This window comes from Bos grunniens, chromosome 1, assembly GCF_055505025.1.
Source record: "Bos grunniens cultivar Pamir isolate PY7600 chromosome 1, Bosgru_T2T1.0, whole genome shotgun sequence".
Classification (NCBI taxonomy): Eukaryota; Metazoa; Chordata; class Mammalia; order Artiodactyla; family Bovidae; genus Bos; species Bos grunniens.
Genome location: NC_141165.1, coordinates 57,604,145 through 57,624,167, shown reverse-complemented (window position 1 = coordinate 57,624,167; position 20,023 = coordinate 57,604,145). Strand labels below are relative to the sequence as shown.

The 20,023-nt window shown below is 37.4% G+C and overlaps 1 protein-coding gene across 4 annotated transcripts in view; it reads left to right on the top strand.

The window, feature by feature from the left end:
- The window catches only part of WDR49 (WD repeat domain 49), a 167,279-nt gene that overhangs the window by 99,030 nt on the left and 48,226 nt on the right, over positions 1-20,023 (top strand). For 3 of the 4 annotated variants that reach the window (XM_086318126.1, XM_086318105.1, XM_086318115.1), the window contains 3 exons: positions 3,852-4,016; positions 7,316-7,431; positions 18,607-18,737. In XM_086318126.1, the coding sequence (XP_086174252.1) occupies positions 3,852-4,016; positions 7,316-7,431; positions 18,607-18,737 (412 nt within the window). Of the gene's footprint in view, positions 1-3,851; positions 4,017-7,315; positions 7,432-7,978; positions 8,231-18,606; positions 18,738-20,023 lie in introns of those variants that run through there. The other variant, XM_086318135.1, reaches the window with a different exon arrangement.

The following is a 20,023-nucleotide window of genomic DNA, read 5'->3' as shown; positions in this document are numbered from 1 at the left end:
TGCTTTTCACTTCTCTTCTTTTCACAGCTATTTGTAAGGCCTCCTCAGACAGCCATTTTCCTTTTTTGCATTTCTTTTCCATGGGGATGGTCTTGCTCCCTGTCTCTTGTACAATGTCATAAACCTCCGTCCATAGTTCATCAGCCACTCTGTCTATCAGATCTAGTCCTTTAAATCTATTTCTCATTTCAACTTTGTAATCATAAGGGATTTGATTTAGATCATACCCGAATGACCTAAATCTAGTGGTTTTCCCTACTTTCTTTAATTTAAGTCTGAATTTTGCAATAAGGATTTCATGATCTGAGCCACAGTCAGCTCCCAGTCTTGTTTTTGTTGACTGTATAGAGCTTCTCCATCCTTGGCTGCAAAGAATATAATCAATCTGATTTCAGTGTTGACCATCTGGTGATGTCCATGTGTAGAGTCTTCTCTTGTGTTGTTGTGCTGACAGAATGTGGTCCACTGGAGAAGGGAATGGCAAACCACTTCAGTATTCTTGTCTTGAGAACCCCATGAACAGTATGAAAAGGCAAAATGATAGGATACTGAAAGAGGGACTTCCCGGGTCAGTAGGTGCCCAATATGTTACTGGAGATCAGTGGAGAAATAACTCCAGAAAGAATGAAGGGATAAAGGCAAAGCAAAAACAATACTGAGTTGCGGATGTGACTGGTGATACAAGCAAGGTCTGATGCTGTACAGAGCAATATTGCATAGGAACCTGGAATGTCAGGTCCAGGAATCAAGGCAAATTGGAAGTGGTCAAACAGGAGATGGCAAGAATGAATGTCAACATTCTAGGAATCAGCGAACTAAAATGGACTGGAATGGGTGAATTTAACTCAGATAACCATTATATCTACTACTGTGGGCAGGAATCCCTTAGAAGAAATGGAGTGGCCATCATGGTCAACAAAAGAGTCCGAAATGCAGTACTTGGATGCAATCTCAAAAATGACAGAATGATCTCTGTTCATTTCCAAGGCAAACCATCCAATATCACAGTAATCCAAGCCTATGTCCCAACCAGTAATGCTGAAGAAGCTGAATGGTTCTATAAAGACCTACAAGACTTTTTAGAATTAACACCCCAAAAAGATATCCTTTTCATTACAGGGGACTGGAATGCAAAAGTAGGAAGTCAAGAAACATCTGGAGTAACAGGCAAATTTGGCCTTGGAGTATGGAATGAAGTAGGGCAAAGGCTAATAGAGTTTTGCCAAGAGAATGCACTGGTCATAGCAAACACCCTCTTCCAACAACACAAGAGTGTGGATGTTAGAGATATTGATATAGGTATAAATATGTGTTTGTGTGTAGATATAAATAAAATTCAAGTGTATTCAGGAAAAAAAAGAGGAGTCTCCATTCATTCAGTCTAACATCTGCTCAGCCTAAAGTGGAAACACCTGTTAGTTTATTAAATTGTAGAATTAATTCATGTGGAAATAAGAGAGGAGGGAGAAAGGAGGCTTTAATTCATACCAAAGGGAGGAATGAATATATATATAAAGAAATTATGCCATAGTTTAATAATGGTAATTAAACACTGAAGCTACTTTTGGTTCACTGAGAGAAAATGTGTAGCATAGATATAGTTTTACATCATTTAAGAAATTTTCTGATTGAGAGCTGCAATATCAGGGGAAAAAAGGGCTGCAAGAGCACCCATGCAAATAATCAGTTCTTTGTTGAGGCATAAAGATTGTTAAATGGTGGCCCTTTCATTCAATCCCTCTTCTTTTTTTGCTTCTGGGAACTACTGCCGTAGGTGAGCATCTCTACCTGGACTATAACAGCAGCCTCTGAATGGTCTTCTCACAACCTGTTTGTTTTCTACACTGTTGCCAGAGGTATCTCCACAAACTAACTAATAAAAGATGCACTTTTTCTCTCTTCCCTATGAGAACAAAGAAATCATTCTTAATTTTATTTTGAGTCATACATGCCACTGATAACCAATGAAGATATGAACCCTTTCCCAGTTAACAACAACAAAAACTTTATACATGCTATTATTCTCTGGCATTGCTCACTAAAGATTTCAAATCTGTTGCTATTTTGCATCCTCACCTGATATTCCATCATTTATCTTATTGTCTGCACTCTGGCTTCATGACACTTCTTACTGTTTCTCATGCTTGAAAGGGACTCCAAGTTCTCTCTTCTAAGCACTTTAACTACCTAGGGGTACAATGATGAAACAGAGGAAGGCTTTTGATGTGTTTGTCATAGAAGATCTAAGATTCAAACCTTGTTACAAGCTTGGCAGTGGTACTTAGCTGATTAGAATCTCAATTTTATCATGGTAGAAAGAGAGTGATAACATAATTTTGCAGGGTTTGTATAAAGGTCCAGTGAGATAATGAAAGTAAAGGGCTTGGCACTCATTGTTCCTACCTTCAATCCCCGATTGAGCCTCCTTACATTTTATCCTCATGCCCCACTCCAGTGAATGGATTTGGGGTTTTACTCTTTGTGTTCCCAGATCACGGAGTGCTGATACCTCTGTACTTGTAAGATTTGGGGACATTTATTTATTTCTTGTCTGTTTTTCTCTCTAGCCCAGTAGCTCATGACCCAGGCTGCATACTTAAGTAACCTTTATAAATTCCACTGCTGGTCCAATTAGTCCGGTTGGTCCAATTCCAACTCTGGTCTGGTCTGAAATTGCGATTTTTAAAGTGATTCTAGTGTACAAGCCTAGGCTACAGGCCCCTTGAGAGCAGAGATTCATCAGTGAAGCTCCACTGTCCACATGGAGCTGGTGCCCAGTGGGTGTTCAATGAATGCCTGTAGGGTGAATGAATGAATGAATGAGTAAATGGATGAATACATGCATAACAGCCAGTTATCTAGGTCTTCTGAACATGCATTTGATAAACTTTAACCCATTTAATTATGAAAATGTGACACTCTAGTTTAACAAATTCCTGATAAGTTTATATTTATACATTGGCAATCAATACGTAAGTGGATAAAGTTATGCTTTAAATTTTTAAAAAATCTAGATATTGCTCCAGGCAATTTTCTACCTACATATTTCTATGTTTAATGGTATTTTGTTTTTTCTTTCCTTCCTTTGCGTCCCTATGTCACTTAAGCAAAGTAATTTTAACCTATAAATCTCTTAAAGGGCATCTAACTACCTAGAGCTTAAATAAGCAGTCTACTTGACACTGTTCTTACTGTGGGGCTATTGCATGCAATCCTATCCTTGCATTTATTTTGTTGCCTTCTTCTTGGAGTTTATATGCAGATTTATATTCAACCTTCCTGGATTCTTTGTTTTTAGTGACCCATCAATAATTATGCTGATTGTGAAAATATATGCAGTACCTTGAGGAAAGGAACTAATGGCGTTAGAAGCAGTAGTTCTAGCAATCAGCTGATGTGAACTTTTCCCCATAATGGCTGGTGGTGCTTTCCCTTCTGAATGCTAAATGAAAGCTGATATGTAATAAAAGTTTTATTTTCATAGAGTGAATAGTGTCAGAGCATCATGACTGATAAAATCAACTTTCTCATCTAAATGTGAAAGATTTATAAGTTTATTTTCAGTAGGATTCGATTTCAGGATGGTCTCTAGACAGTAAGCTGAACAGTGGGTAAGGGAAGAAGATTCCTATCTTTTCTGATAAAGAGAATCATGACTTCATTACCTCAGTTCTGGCCTAGAAATAGAAATGTTATCAGCTTAACAAAAGAAAGCAAATACATTACAAAAATGTCTCTAACTGTTGGTGGAACTCACTAGCGGAAATGCACAGGCTGGATATTTTGATTGAAATAAAAACGGTGGGTTCTGGGACTATATTTAATTTCTCTACAATGTTATTTTCTTGTAGGTAATCAGCTCTGATGTGGGGTCGACCGTTTCCTTTTGGATGATAGACACTGGGCAGAAAATCAAACAGTTTACCGGTTGCCATGGCAACGCAGAAATCAGCACGATGGCCCTAGATGCAAATGAGACGCGGCTTTTGACTGGCAGCACAGATGGGACCGTAAAGGTGCGAACACAGTGACGCTTCTTTATCCAGATAGGAGGGCGCTAAAACATTGTGCGAGGAGACACAGCTTTGGCTATATCTGTGTTGGTATTTTTGGTCTTGGAAGAAAAGAGATGAGACAAGGAAGAGCTAAATAACTCAAACCATCTAATAACAAAGCTGTTAGGAAAATAAACCTCTGTGGAAAAATGAATAAATGATTTTTCTGAATAAATTATTTAGAATCAAAGCACAACTTGTCTTACTCATTTCAGAAAGCCTTTTCCAGTGTTCTAGATAGAGGACCACTTTGGGGAATAAGAGGCCTGAATACTTTTCATGTGGTTTAGCTAATGTCTTTGATTTCATTTTTCTCAGTTTATAAAATGAGAAATCAGGGCAAGTACATAAATTTTAAAATGACATGAATGCAAGTTTTTCAGAAAATGAATATCTTAAAATCAACCTATTTTGTAAATTGCATTTTTATGTGAAGGTAAGTATCAATAAGATAGTAAAGAAGGATAGTAGGAAGGACAATCATAATCTTATTTGTTATCCATCCTAAACTAACACTATTTTATCCTCTCAGTTATCAAATTATTATTAATTTCTTCTGGGAGGAAAGTGCTATATTATTTTGCAGAAATCATCAAAATTTCAGGTAAAGCTAGATTCTTACAATCTAAAATCATGCCCAGCGGTGAATCTTCTCTGCTCACCTCAGCACTGAAAGTGATGACAATATCGGATTGGAGATGACTTGTGACACTTTGAGTCAACAGAAGGCAGTTTCCTGAATAAGCTTTGAATTGTTCTTAAGTTTCTGTCATAAGTGGGATCAGAAGGCTATTAATTAGAGGTACCTCCTGTGTTAAGGTGTATGATGCATTCAGGTAGACTGCTGGGGATGGTAGTGGAAAGCTACCTAGATATGTAGGTAGGTAGGTAGGTAGGTAGGGAGTGAGTGAGTGATAGTTGCTCAGTCATGTCTGACTCTTTGTGACTTCATGGACTATAGCCTGACAGGCTCCTCTGTCTATGGAATTCTCCAGGCAAGAATACTGGAGTGGGCTGCCATTGTAGGTAGAACATGGTGGAATTTGGGGGCAAGTATTTAGGAGAATTCCAGCATGCATCGATCACTGTGAAGCATGCTACAGTGAGCATCTCTGGAAATTAGCAGAACATGACCTCTGGGAAGGATAATGGCTTGAAGTATGGACTAGGAGCATGGGTTTAAGTCAAGTTACATCTTCATGTGAGAAAATGGTTAAATGTGTGAAGATAATGGGATAATTCTAATCACAATAGTCAGGTGGAATAAAATAGAAGTAACTGGAACTGGAGTATTAGACAGTGACTTGGGCAAAAAAAAAAAAAAAAAGTGAGTATCCCACATACCAGTCCTTGGATACAAGACCAGACTGAAAAAAGAAGGCAAAGGATTAGACTGTTTTTATCCCTATGTTGGGAACTAACTGGTCATAGAGTCCAGGGTAGGGCAGACTTGTAGATGGTTGCAAAACTGGTCCCAGTTAAGGGGCTTCATAGGATCTGGGGACAGTCAAATCCTTATATACTTTTCTGTGGGTATTACTTTAGGTGGGCTTTATAAGAGCCCTGTTTAGAGAAAAACAAGACGACGTGGGTGAAGAGCATGCACACCCCTCAATGTCTCAGCTTGAGTCCTGACATCTTAGAAGTTAATGTGAATTTAGTATTACAATCACAGCTTTTGAAGGTACATTTATCTTTATCACAACAGCACAATAGAATTCTGAAATCTGGCAACTTCTGTGTAGGATGCATAAATCAAGGTTGAGCTGCACAGGCCATATTCTAAAAAGAAACAAGAATGAATGATATTTTCCCAATCACATTTATAATTTAGAACCCCAAATCCAGTACTTATGCAATCAAAGATTTAAAAGTATTGCCCTACTTATCATGGTTTTCAAGTCTCTGTTTTTAAATTAATTGTTTTGAATAATGTATGCACACAATAAAATTTTAAACCTAAAAGATATATACAGTGAGAAGAAAGTGTCCTTCTCAACCCATTCCCTTCTCCTCACTTGTGGCTACCAGTGGGACTAGCTTCTTGCACATCTTTCTAGACTGAGCACCATTTGCTTTTCAGTGGCAGTCCACTGTCCATACTGTTCTGCATTTTACATTTTCTGCATTAGACTGATTTATATGAAGGCAAACAACACCAATAATAATATTAGTTAAATTTGATTGCATATTACTATGAATCATGCACTGTCCTAAGCACTTTACACACACACACACACACACATACACACACCTCTATATGCTTGGTACTATTATTATACCAGTTGAGAAAACTGAAACCTAAGGAAATAAACAACTTGCTGAAAGTCCTGTGGCTGATTGGCTTTGGACAAAGCTTAGACAACTGGAGATGACCCATTCTTTGTAATAGCTGTATTATATGCTACAAATGTGGAGATATTCCACATTTGGATGTTCAATTCCTTGTTAATGAGCAATTAAGTTGATTCAAATTTTTAGCTGTTATGAACAATGCTTCCAGAAAATCCTTTAAAATACATAATTTCACATATGAGTATCTCTGAGTAATGATTTTCTAAAAGTTGAATTTTTGAGGCAAAAGGGATATGCATTTTTATCTCGATAGAAAGTGCCATCTGCCCTTTGATGATGTACCAATAATGTTTCATAGCAGGGCTTAGTTTTAACAGCTAATTACTTTCTCTCTTAAAGTGAGCCGATTGGTCTACATCTTCATCCCACAACCTGAGGAGGTAAACTAGAATTGCTTGTGCTTCTGTGGATGTGGGTCTGGTACCCACTGTCAACAGGAGGTTTTATTGGCAGAAGATAGGAAACCTCGGATGTGATGACTGTGTTTCAAGCTCTGTATTATATGTTTACAATTCCAAGCATCCCTGAAATAGAGGTCCTATGTCATAAATAAGAAAATCAAAATTTAGAAAGATACTTGGAGAAAGAAACAGGATTTTGACAGACTCCAAAATGAAGCTCTTCATGTTTTTATACTGCCTCCCCCTTAAAAATAAACACTGATGTATTGCCTTTGAATCAACTATTATCAGAGTAGACTGATAAGGTTACAAATAGAGTAATAAACATACGAGCTAAATTTAAGTGGTGAGAAGGCTTTAATTATTATGTGTCTCAAGTGAATCAACCCTAGTGCAGAACATAAACAAAAAACTGTAAAAATCCTATTACATCCTGTTGCTGTACTCATTGAGAAGACATTTTCTTTTCTTATCTCAAAGCTGATTTTAACTTCTCTTTTAAAGGTCTGGGACCTCAATGGCTGTTGTCACCACACACTCAATGTTGGGCAAGAGGGAGCTGTGGATATTTCACACATCCTGGTTCTTAAGAAGACAATCCTAGTTACAGGCTGGGACAGGTATGATAGACTTCATGCAAAACTGTAGGAAGGTAAAAGGAGAGAGTTTTATAATCCCCTGAAAAAGGGAATGGCTACCCACTCTGGTATTCTTGCCTGGGAAATCCCATGGACAGAAAAGCCTGGTGAGCTACAACCCATGGGGTTGCAAGAGTCAGACATGACTTAGAGACTAAACCACCACCACCACCACAAAAGGAAAAAGAACCCAGAAATCCTGTTTTCTGCTTCAGCTGATTTAATCCTAATTCTGAGTCTTTAACTTGCTGGTGACCTTGATGAGTGAAACTGTTTGGAACTGGCTGGATGCTTAGTGAATAAAATATTTTAAGATCATGTAGCTTGAGCGGCTTTGAAAAGTGTTAACAGTGCTTTCTCCTGGTTTTAGGAACCTGTCTTTTTCTTTAACCATTTCAGACAGAAACATAATACCACTTCCTGAGTGTTAAATCCAAAACTTTCCCAAATTTTACAGTCAATAAATTCTTAATGTATAAACTTCATTCCTTCAACTGTAAAAGGAACTCATTCCTTCTTCTCTTCTTAGTTTCAGTTGCAGTTGCAGCACAAGAGGGAAGCAGCCTGCTGAAATCTGGGTTAGCACCTCCGTCACTTCAGAGTGGAGAAGGGTCTTTCACATTCCACTTACTGTACTCAAAGAGCAATTTTTCCATTTCATTTATAAAGAAAATTACTTTGCTTTCCTCTTTTCCTGAGAGAACTAAGGGATCATAAACAGGGGCTTTTCTATGGCATTGTATAAGCCCTAAGAAAATTAAAGTGTGATATGTTTCAAAAATACATTGTCCATAAATTCAATAGTTCAAGAAATATTGCTCTAGTAGGTAATTTGCCCAAGATTATTCACTATGGAAATATGATTGTAATGGTTTGAAGCTAAGATTAAATCAGATTTTATACCTAGAAAACAAGCAATATGTATTTGGGAATTTTTATCACGCTTAGGGAAGGGTTGTGTCTAATGCAAATATGAACATCCTAGACTAGACTAGAGAATACAGTGCCACACAGAGCTTAGTTTTCAGAGGTAGTTTGACTATAAGGAAAGAAAGTATAGTTCAGATTGTTCTACTTGCTATTAAGAACTAATTTAATCATCTTCACCTTTGAAAGAAAGCTTCTTCATATCCCTGGGAGCAATCATGATCCATCAATGACTCATAACTACTCCTGTAGACTATGGCCTAATGCTCTCTATAATTAGGCTATGGCAATGAATAAGTGGAATTATCTAATATCGTGGCAGAGTAGATGTGTAGTATACACTTGAATTTTGCACATATCAAAAAGAACTTTAAAAATTAATGTGTTGGTCAAAACTTTGGAGACACCATTTTCTTAGTCATATTTTTTAGACATCCCTGGTTAGAAATGAGCATCAAATGTAAGGCTTTTTAAAAAAATTGGTCACAGGGTGAAATTTCTAAAGATTAGATATATAGAGTAATCTAAAAATGATTTAAAAAGAACACCCAATGATCTGATCTGTATTGGGGGTGATCACTTTCTATAACCCTGGGGAGGAATTTTGGGGGAGATTGAAATGAGTGGAGGAAAACATCACTCTTCTCATTTTTCTCCATGTTTTCCACCTTCCATAAAGTTGTCAGGACTTGGATCCTATAGTTGGAATTGAAAGTTGAATGACTATGTTCCCAGTTATATTGTTTTACTTTCATATTGATGAATTTGAAAATGATAATTTTATATTTTCTAAGCAATATGTCTTACATTAGAATGGATTTTGCAAAATCTTTGCAGGATCAGTTTTTTTTTTTTTTTTTTTTAACCAAGAGGCATTTAACAAAAGAGGCAAGAAAACAGGTAAGTTGTTTGGTTATGTCTTGGGGAGGATAGTCCATTAAGCCAGCTCCCTAATAGTTTAGTGACTTGAGAAGAAATAAGTGAAAGTTTGAGAGTCTTTATTAAGCTTTCTTTAAAATCCAGAGGAGGCTGTTAAGTTACACTGTAACTTTAACTTTAGGCTCTATTTAAATAAAGAAATTGGTCTGATAATTCTGTCCAAGATGGAATAGAAATTACATTTATTGAGTTTGGTACATAAATATGCCATCAATTTATTTTATTCATAGAGCTTTGTAGCATTATGCACTTTACATACATTATCCAACTTAATCCTTAGCTTCATCTTGGAAGGTAGGCAATATTTTGTAGATATCTCTAATCTCTGTCTTCAGCTCTTATCTTTCTAAGCTCACTCATCCGTTTGCTTGCTGGATGTATCTGACTGTGATCCCAAATTCTTCATATTCTAAACTGAGTGTATTATGCATGAAAGTGAAAGTGATAGTCATTCAGTCATGTTCAATTCTGTACCACCCCATGGGCTGTAGCCCACCAGGCTTTTCTGTCCATGGAATTCTCCAGGCAAGAATACTAGAGTGGGCAGGCATTCCCTTCTCCAGAAGCTCTTCCTGACCTGGGGATCGAACCCGGGGCTCCTGCATTGCCAGCAGCTTGTGTATAGTCTGAGCCAACAGGGAAGCCCATTTTATTCATTCCCTTCCCTAAACCTACTTTTCTCTTAGATGCAGAGCTTCAGTTAATAGCTAGACATCCTGGTCATCCACCTGTTCATCCCTCTTATTCAACTTCACAGTCAAGTAGTCACTAAGCCTTATCTCTTTTCTAGTCTAAATATTTTTTTTCAAATCTATTCCCAATACTACTAGACTGCATACTTCAGAGCATCATTTCTATGTACATGAATGTCACGGTCTTCTCATTTGTCTTTCTCTGGTAAATGTCTCTCTTTTACCTCTTAAATAGATTTACTCATTTTAATAATTTCTACAGTGATTTCTTTCTATAATACTGTTTATCTATGTCACTTCCTTGGTTCAATGATTTTTAAAATGTCTACAACAAAAAAACCAAAGCTCCCAGTGTCCCAGACCTATTCTGAGCTTCATTTGTACACTCCATTCTTGTGTAAATTCTAAACTCAAATAGAAACCTGCTGTCAGAGTGTTCCTATATAAGCCGTACCATTTCACACTCCCGTTCTCTCCCCTTTTCTAGAAATCTCTCTACAAATATTTTTCATGTAGTTAATGTTTATTCTTCTTTGAAGTCTCGTTCATATAGCTTTTCTACCAGAACCTTTTTCTTTCCCCCTATGGTGGAAATACGCCCCCATTTGTCTTTGTGCTTTCTAATTTCCTGCACTTTATTTAACCTAGGAATATAACTACTGAACATCTAATATGTATGTATGTCTAATATATGCTTATTAGATGTTATATGATACTTGTCGAATGACTTAACATTTATTGAATAGATAGGAAATCTGAAGATTAAAGAGATTAATTACCCATGGTCACACTCCAAATAAGAGGAAAACAGAATTGATATTCAAATCTATTCTTTCATTACAATAAGCCAGAAAGCCAAGTATTACCAATTCTCTTTCACAGAGGAGGCGAGGCTTGATGAGTAACCTTGCCAAACCTAGTAGGCAGCTGAGTTAAAAGTCTATGCCAAAGTGCATACTTTTTCTACCATTCCTGAATTACGGGTTTGCATTCTTTTAAAGAAGTAATTTGACTAAGTTGATCAGGTCAATCAAAGCTAATGAATCAGTTTTGTATATTTAAAGGGAAAAAAAATACCACATATTATTAACTTAATAATACCTCAGAATTTTATCTTACCATAATTTTCCCCTTTCCTTTCCACAAATATCTTTAAACTGCACCTAGATAGAAAACATGGAGTTAGGAAACATGGTGTGCTGAATGTGAAAAAGCAGGATTCCTTTGCTCAAGGGCATCACATTCTAATTGAGGAGTTGATGCATACAAGGCTGGATATGGAAAATGCCCCTTTCTGCTAAACAAAGCCTGAATCAGAAAGCCCATTAGGTTGTTTAGGAATATGGTCATTCATATCTAGAGATTACTTCCACCGGAAAAAAGAACCCAAATTCAGAAATTCTACAATATGTTTCTTATCATCGTAAGCAAAGTGTACTGAGAGACAAAGCTGTAAATTGACATTGAGTCAGTTAAAAAATACTCTGTTAAATACCTAACCATGTTTATGTTGGTAAAACTAAGTGAAGAGATGATGAACTATCTTTGCATTTGTTAAGTAGTCATATACTATGTATAGTTCTGGTAAAATCAAATAAATGATCACAATAAAGTTTAAGATTTTATCTTATTTTTATCTTAAATTTATGCCCTGAAATTTTATGATTCTATATTTATAACTCTGTATAAAATAAAAATAAGTTCTTCATTTATTTCTCTTCTTTCAGTTAAAGGAGAAAACTTTGTTTGTGAAGGTTTTATGTCTGTAAAATATATAAGTACTTATATAAATATGTATATATAATATATAAAGATATAAATAGAGAAAAGAGAATTTTTCATATAATTTCAAATAATTCTGAAAATATGATTGAGAGTAGCATTCTTCACAGAATTCTTTAAAAAGTAGGTGCTCAATAAATAGCTGTTGATATAATTCTATTTCTAAAAGTATTTTTTAAGGGAGCTGAAATTAGGGATTTGAAGTTCCTCAACAATAAAACTTACCTATCACAAGATATTAAATTCTTAAAATAATTGCCTTGCTAAAGAACTGTATGTAATCTTATATATGACTCAATCATCTTTTATTATTAGGATGAGAATCAGAATGAGTACTTCCAAAGCTGTGACTTATTCTGGATAATCTTGTTGGAGGCTGGATGGGGGCGAGTATGTGTGAAATTCACAAATAACCCTCAAGACTAACTTTGTGATGGTTTCAGTATCCAAAATTGGGCTCCACAAATTTTAGGAAAAAGCATGAAAAATAACATTTATTTTGAACTATTCCCTACCTTTGAGATAACCTTTTTATCCTAAAAACAATGGATATGTTCTTTTGGACTAACAAGACATGAACAATTAACCTCTGAGGGAGCAGATGTGTAAAATGCATGTCTGACTCTGTGACCCCATGCACTGTAGCCTGCCAGGCTCCTCTGGCAGGCTTTTCTGGGATTTCCTAGGCAAGAATACTGAAGTAGGTTGCCATTTTCTTCTCCAGGGGATCTTCCCAACCCAGGGATCGAACCCATGTCTCTTGCATCTTCTGCATTGCTAGGTGGATTCTTCACCCAACTGTGCCACTGAGAAGCCCCAAGAGAACAAATAATTGACTTTGTTCTTTTGTTCTCAATGTTACAATTTCTACACGAGAAGTTTTGGTAAAATTTATTATCCTATCTCATTCATCCTAAAAGAGATTATTTTTAACACATTGAAAATGTTTTTTTTTTTTGCTCTTGTCAGGCAAACTAATTTTACTTTCTCAGAATTGGTCATCATATCTAAATTCTGAATTAGAGATAAGGCCGTCATCAGAAGAACACAGTGACTCAGTAGCTGTCCTCCCAGGACTTCAGATGTGAGGTGTGGAATGGAACTAGTAACCTGCTTCAATGTCAGAAAGAACAAATCTCTCAGACTCTTAAAATGGCCTAAAAATTGGCTCGTTCTGCACTTCAATTTTACTCTTGGCAAAAGTACAAACTTAGAAAAAAAGTTATATTGAAAATGTACAAAGTAAGAAATACAGTGTGGATTCTGAAGGTATTTTAAGGATAACTGTCATTTCAAATGAAAGTTTCAGGTTAGGTTTCAAGGGAAAGTAGGCAGCTAATTAGCTTCTCACCACTGTGACACACAAGGTCAAATATCAGAATGGCTACTTTTTATACCATGTTATGAAAAGGATTTTGTGCTTTGGGGTGTACTCCTTAAGTATATCCAGTTAAAATGGTAGCTTGGCAAAGAAGACAACTGACATTAAATATTGGTGGAGAGATAATAGAGGAGATATGGACTGACCTCTTCCATCTCACTCCCACCTTCATACGCTCCCTTATCAAAAGATAATCTCTTTAATCAAACATACCAATAGGTAAAGAGGAAATTTTAAATATATACGTATAAAACTCTTACAAAATTCATGACAATTTCAGAACTGCAAATTACCTTACTTATACTATCTTGTCTTGCTAAGCCTTGTATTAATATTATTAAAATAACATTGATATTAGATGATTGATTTAAAAAGTAGAATAATTCATATATTGATTCATCAAATTTTTATGAAATGCCTATTATTTTCTAGGTATTATTTTGGGTACTACTCATGCTGAGAGGAAAAAAAAAACTTTGCTCTCCTAGAGCTTACTTATGGTAGGAAATACAGAAAAGAATCAGACAAATAGATATAGATTCCAATATCACATAATGATAATGTAATCAAAATGATGTAGGTGAGGAATGAGAGACTCAAGGAAGTCTTTAGCTTGGGTGGTCAGGGAGGGTTTCCCCATGGAGGTAACATCTGAGCAGAGAATTTTTCATCTGATCATTTGAAAATATTTATTGAATATTCAATATGTGTAGGTCACTATGATTGCTACTTAATATGTATAGGTCACTATGATAAGGTTGTAGAATAAAACACGATCCCTGTTTTCTGTGAACTTACATTAGAGCAGAGGAGCAGAGACTATATAATATGAATTAAATGTTGTGAGTAAAATGTAAATTATGTAAGAGATCAAAAGAGGGATATATTTCTTTCAACACTAGTTATTGACCCATTGGAAAAGACTCTGATGCTGGGAGGGATTGGGGGCAGCAGGAGAAGGGGACGACAGAGGATGAGATGGCTGGATGTCATCACTGACTCGATGGACGTGAGTCTGAGTGAACTCCGGGAGTTGGTGATGGACAGGGAGGCCTGGCGTGCTGCAATTCATGGGGTCGCAAAGAGTCGGAAACGACTGAGTGACTGAACTGAACTGAACTGATTAAGGAAGCCTACAGAACAAGATAGGACTTAATGAATGGGTGTATAGACAGGTAGTGTGGGTATGTGTGTGGAAGGAAATCCACAGAGGGATGGAAGATCCCACTGTGAATAAAAACAAAGCAGCTAGAAATGCAAAGCATATTTAGAGAGCAGTAAGAATATTGCTTAGGTCTTCTCGAGTGGCACAGGTGGTAATGAATTCACCTGCCAATGCACAAGATGCAGGAGATGCAGGTTCAATTCCTGGATCGGGAAGATCCCCGGAGGAGGAAATGGTAACCTGCTCCAGCAGTTTTGCCTGGAAAATCCCATGGACAGAGGAGTGTGGTGGGATACAGTCCACGGGGTTGCAGAGAGTCAGACATGGCTGAGCAACTACATGCACACACATACACACGCACAAACACACATGAGTACTGATTGGCTTGAACATGAGATGTGCTTCAGAAACAACCTCTAGATACTCCTAACAGCTTAAAATAGCTCCTGCAAGGAGAGAATCTATTTGAAACCTTGTATTCTATCTATAAAATCCAGGTGAATTTTGCTTTCTATTGCATTTATTCATGTATTCTTATTTTAATATAAAAATATTTTCTCCCAAACTCTTTGAGTAAAATGAACACTTAGGAAGGTGTGTCAGCTCTACCTGTGGTTTCCAGTAGCCCTGTCAAACATTTAACTGAACATTCACATTTTACTCTGAAAACCAAGGACAGAAGAATAAAGGGAAAAATGCTAAAAGAGTTGATTGGATCCAAGTATTATTGGGTCTCAAATAATAGGTCCAGACATTTGATTTTTGTCATGTAAGAAATGGAAAAACTAAGAAATATTTTTTAACAGGGTATTAGCCTTATCTTTTTGATTATGCTGTTTCCCCACACTGCTTGGAGTGACTTCCTCTTCCAAATCTTACCCATCTATAGGGTTAGGCTCTGTAGGTTCTGTTCCCTACAGCACCATGAGCAGGGACTTTCATGGAGAAAACAAGAAATGTTTGTAGAATGAATGTATATCAAGAGCTCCTGAATGAAATGATTAATCTGGTAGCAGGATGAAGGATGTACCAGAGGTGGGTAGCCTAGAGACAGTGAAATTTGTTAAGAGTCCTTTACAATTGTTCAGCCTTAAGCTAGTGAGTGCTAAGCTAGAAGCTGTCATTGATTATTCAAAATAAAAAAGGAGGAATGAATATATAACATCACAGAGGCAGAATCTGAGGATTTTATTTGACTAAGGAAGAGAAAGACAAGCAGGAATTTGGAATTCTGGTCTATTAACCAATTTTGAGAATTTAGTGAGTCCTCCTGTGGAGGGAAGGTAGAAATTTTAGATTTTTGATATTAGCTGATGGAAACTATAATGGAACTGTCAGCTGTCAAGTGAGAACAACTCAACACTGGAAAAAGTCATGAATGAAGATAGATTTAAGAACCACATTTATAGAAGTGAACTGGAAATTCACTGGTGGTGAATATAAAACCTGCCGGGGTCCAGCCCCGGCTGATCCAGGGTATTCGAAGGAGAGACGGCATCCGCGACCTATTTATTTAAATATTTATCAAAGATATAAAGAGTAATAGAATGAGGATAGCTCAGTGAGGAAATTCAGTGGAGAAAAGTGGCTGAAATAAGGATAGCTCAGTAGGAAAATTCAGTGAAGAAAAGAGGCTGAATAAAATTCCAAAGCAAGGAATTTACGTCACCTATGAAGGCCGCAGGCGTCCTTCCGTTCTCCCGAAGGAGAGGAGACACTAAGGCCTCCCCGGTCAGATCTTAGAAGCCCAGGCAAAATTAGTAGGCTTGACGAGCTTCCCCGCCTCAGAGGAAAAATTCAGCCAGAAAGTGAAAGAAAGAACGACATGGGGAGACCAAGTTTCGGTGAACAAGGCCCACACTTTATTTTCCAAAGTAGTTTTTATACCTTAAGTTATGTATAGAGGATAATGGGGGAAGGGGTAGGTAGAGTCATGCAGTAAGCCAGGCTTTCTTCCTGCAAACTTATCATATGCAAAAGTTTAGGTGATTTGCACCATCTTCTGGCCTGGAGGCCTGTTAACATTTTAAGACCCTTTCTTCAGAAAACTTATTTTTCTCTAAAGGTGATTAGTCAGGCGCCACCCTCCAAAAGCATTAAAGTTGCATTCCTATAGGGCAAAGGTGTGGTGGGCTATAACAAGAAAAAGAATTAACTCAAGGGTCCAAGGTTACAAACATTGAGGCTACTACTTACATTTCTATACACCCATTATATCAATCAATACACTGCCAAGGACACAGTAGGTAAGGGATATGGAGATTTAGCAGCAAACATTGGCCCAACAAGTGAAAAACCCTTCACCAATACAATTTCTAATCAATCTTTTAACTACTCAAAGGAATCTGTGTTTAGACAGTTTAGAACATCTCCTGCCTCTTACAGTTGGGAGGCTCTGAGCAATCACATGTGGCCGGAAAAACCTATTCAGGCAGGCTAGAGGATTTCCAAAGGACTTTGTAGGTTGAAACACTGTCACACCCAGGAATTATTAACTGGAGCTGTAAGCTAACTCTTTTTTCAGAGAGAGGTAGTGGGGGACAGCCCCCGTAAAGTCAGAGGTGTAGGTGAGAGCACAAAGCAGAAAGTAGGCAGACTCTGGTTTGGGGGTAGATGCTCGAGAATTTCCAGGGGGACTCCTGAGGCTCGATCCCACCTTTGCGTATGCCGAGCCTCCTTCCTCATGACCTTTGCCACGGGCGGAGTTCCTCACGCTGGCTCCTGGCAGTGATAGACTTCCAGTTGAGCTATTCCAGATCCTGAAAGATCATGCTGTGAAGGTGCTGCACTCAATATGCAATATGCTGGATCCCGGCAAAAACCCAATACAAAAATAATACAAAAACCAATACAAAAACAATACAAAAACCAATACAAAAACAATACAAAAACTAATACAAAAATAATACAAAAACCAATACAAAAATTGATGGTTTACAAAACCCCTGCACAAGCCCTTTTGATCAGAGAGAGGGGAGTGGAGGAATGATGGTCAACAGTGTCCATATCGAAAGGTGAGAGAGAGAGAAGGAAGGGGGAACAGAGTACAAGGAGTGACAGGTCAGGGAACAGGAAGAGAAGCAGGGCATTTGGCAACAGAAGAGTTTCCAGAACAAACTCATCCATCAGAGGGTGAGGAGTTGGTAGGGCAATTGGAGATCTTTAGTGTGAGTGAAACAGAAGCAAGGTTTCAGAAAAGTGAAGACAGAATGTGGGTGGAGACACCAAGCCTGGGGTTACAAATGCCCCTTTGAAGTGAGTGTGGCTCTAGAAGTGGGGAGAGGCTTGCCAGAGGCTGGTAGCCAGAGTTCAATCAAGAGGAAACAAGGTGCTCCTATAACTTGATGCCTCCAGTACGTAATTTTTAAGCTCCTCACCAGGCATCAGGCATTTCATTCTCTGTCCTTTCTGATCTGTCCTCAAATTCACCAGTAATGCCTCAGGATACTGACCTTTAAAAAAATTTTCTGTTGAAAACATCTCTGTCCTCCATCCCATTCCTTTGAAGCTGCATTTTCAAGTGTTCCACAAACAGTTCCTCAAGATGCCGTATGAGAAAGTACTCTGTGGTCAAGTAAGTCTGGAAAATGCCACAGGGAATATAAACATGTTAAATATCCTGGATGAACTGATGAAAAGAAACTTTAATGATTTTGTCTAAACTATCCAATATTATTTGTTCACAGACTACTCTTTTGTCTTGTTACTGCCATGAAATTCTTAGTGGTTCCATTTTGGAGACATTTTATTTTTAAGGTCTTGGTGGTGGATGATTAATCTGATAAATGCACACATGTTTGGTATTAATGATTGTGAAAGGAAGATTAACCTTCTGATATTCATAATTTACCAGGGAATTTAAGAGAGACTTCAAAAGGAAGTTCAGTGTTGGGATTTAGCATTATGGATGACAAGTAGGGATAAAGTTTTGGATAGCATCTTCTTTTTTTATTTTTTAAAAAATATTTATTTATTTGGCTGTGCCAGATCTTAGTTGCAGGATCTTCAATCTTTGTTGTGGCACATGGGATATTTTTTAGTTGAAGCAGGCAAATTCTTTAGTTGCAACATGTGGAATCTAGTTCACTGACCAGGAATGGAACCCAGGCCCTCTGCATTGGGAGTGTGGAGTCTTAACCACTGGACCACCATGGAGGTCCCCAGCATCATTTTTAGACTTCTCAAATCACGCTATTCAACTGTGGGATGGCTACTCCATATCTATATCACTTTTATTTCCACGGCTAAATGCAATATCCTTTTTTCACTAGGTCTATTACTGTGTTTCGACCTCAGAACTTCAATCAGTTTTCCATCCAGCCTGAAGAATGGAAGGGAGGAATTCAACACCATGATGATATATTATGTGCTGCATTTTCACCTCCACAAACTCTTGTTACAGGTTACTTGAATGTTCACTTGACAATCAGTGGTATAGTTTCCTTTGCCTCACTTTTAAAAAGCCTTTTCTCAACTACAAAATGAACAGGTTTCTTAAAGAAGCTGTCCTTGTACTTTAAACTAAATCTGGTCCTTATTTCTAGGGCTGTACAACAGTGGTTACAAACACCAGCTCTGAAGCCTGGCTACCGGGCTTCAGATCCTTGTTCTACAACTTGCCACTACCTCATATTGAGCAAATTATTTTGACTCTAAAATACCATTTTCTCTGGCAAATAATAATTTACCAGCATGTTGGTTTATAGTGAGGATCACATAAGATAATCTGTGTATGGATTTAATCCAGTGCTTACAATAATCCCGTCAGTAAATACTAGCTTTCATTTTCATTGTCCTTTTCTGAGGAGCAACCTCAGGGTTGTTGGGTACAAATCACATTTCTGAAGCACTCAGATGTTTCATAACAGGAACACCCTCTGGGCACAGTTTACTCTAAGTAATGTTGGTTAACGACTGGTCTCACAAAAAGTCTATAAATCCAAGCTCTTGACAGGATCCATGGGCATACTTTGATGTGGCATATTAAAGAGGATCAGAAATTGTTGAATTATTTCCAACCAAAGAAAACAATTTATAAAGACAGATTGCACCATGAAATTATAAAGTCCGTATTTTGACAGCCTGATTTGTTTTATAGGACCAAAAATGTCATTAATTAAGATGAATGAAAAATTACAGGAAAAGAATATACTTTTTATATCCAAGAACACTTGGATATCTACAAAGTTTTATCATAGGAGATTTTCTGCTTCATCTACACTTAGAATTTTGTTTTCAGAAGTTCCAGGAGGGCCAACTCTGCAGTTGAATTTGCTCTAAAGCTGCTGGAAGTCTACCCTGCAGCACGTACCATATACTGAAATGTGATTAAAACAATATCGCTGTGTAGTTGATATTGAAGTGTCATAAAATACCATTGTAACTGGGGAATAAAGGATCTCTTCATTCACTTTCATTCCTTCAATCCTATGTGAACATGCTCGGTCAAACACTTTGCAAATGAAGCATTTTAAAATGTTTAGAGAAGGTGGATGCTCCCATGAACAGCTAGCCCGTGGAAGCTTATCATCTTTGGCCGGTTTGTGAGTTACACAGGTTGCCTCTCTGCGACAATACAGAGTGCAGTAGGCATTACTCGCTTCTCTTTTCAAATCCCAAGAAGGACACCATCAGTACATACCACTCAGCTCTTGTCTTTTGCTCTCCTCTTGCTGTTGGCCCTCTGCT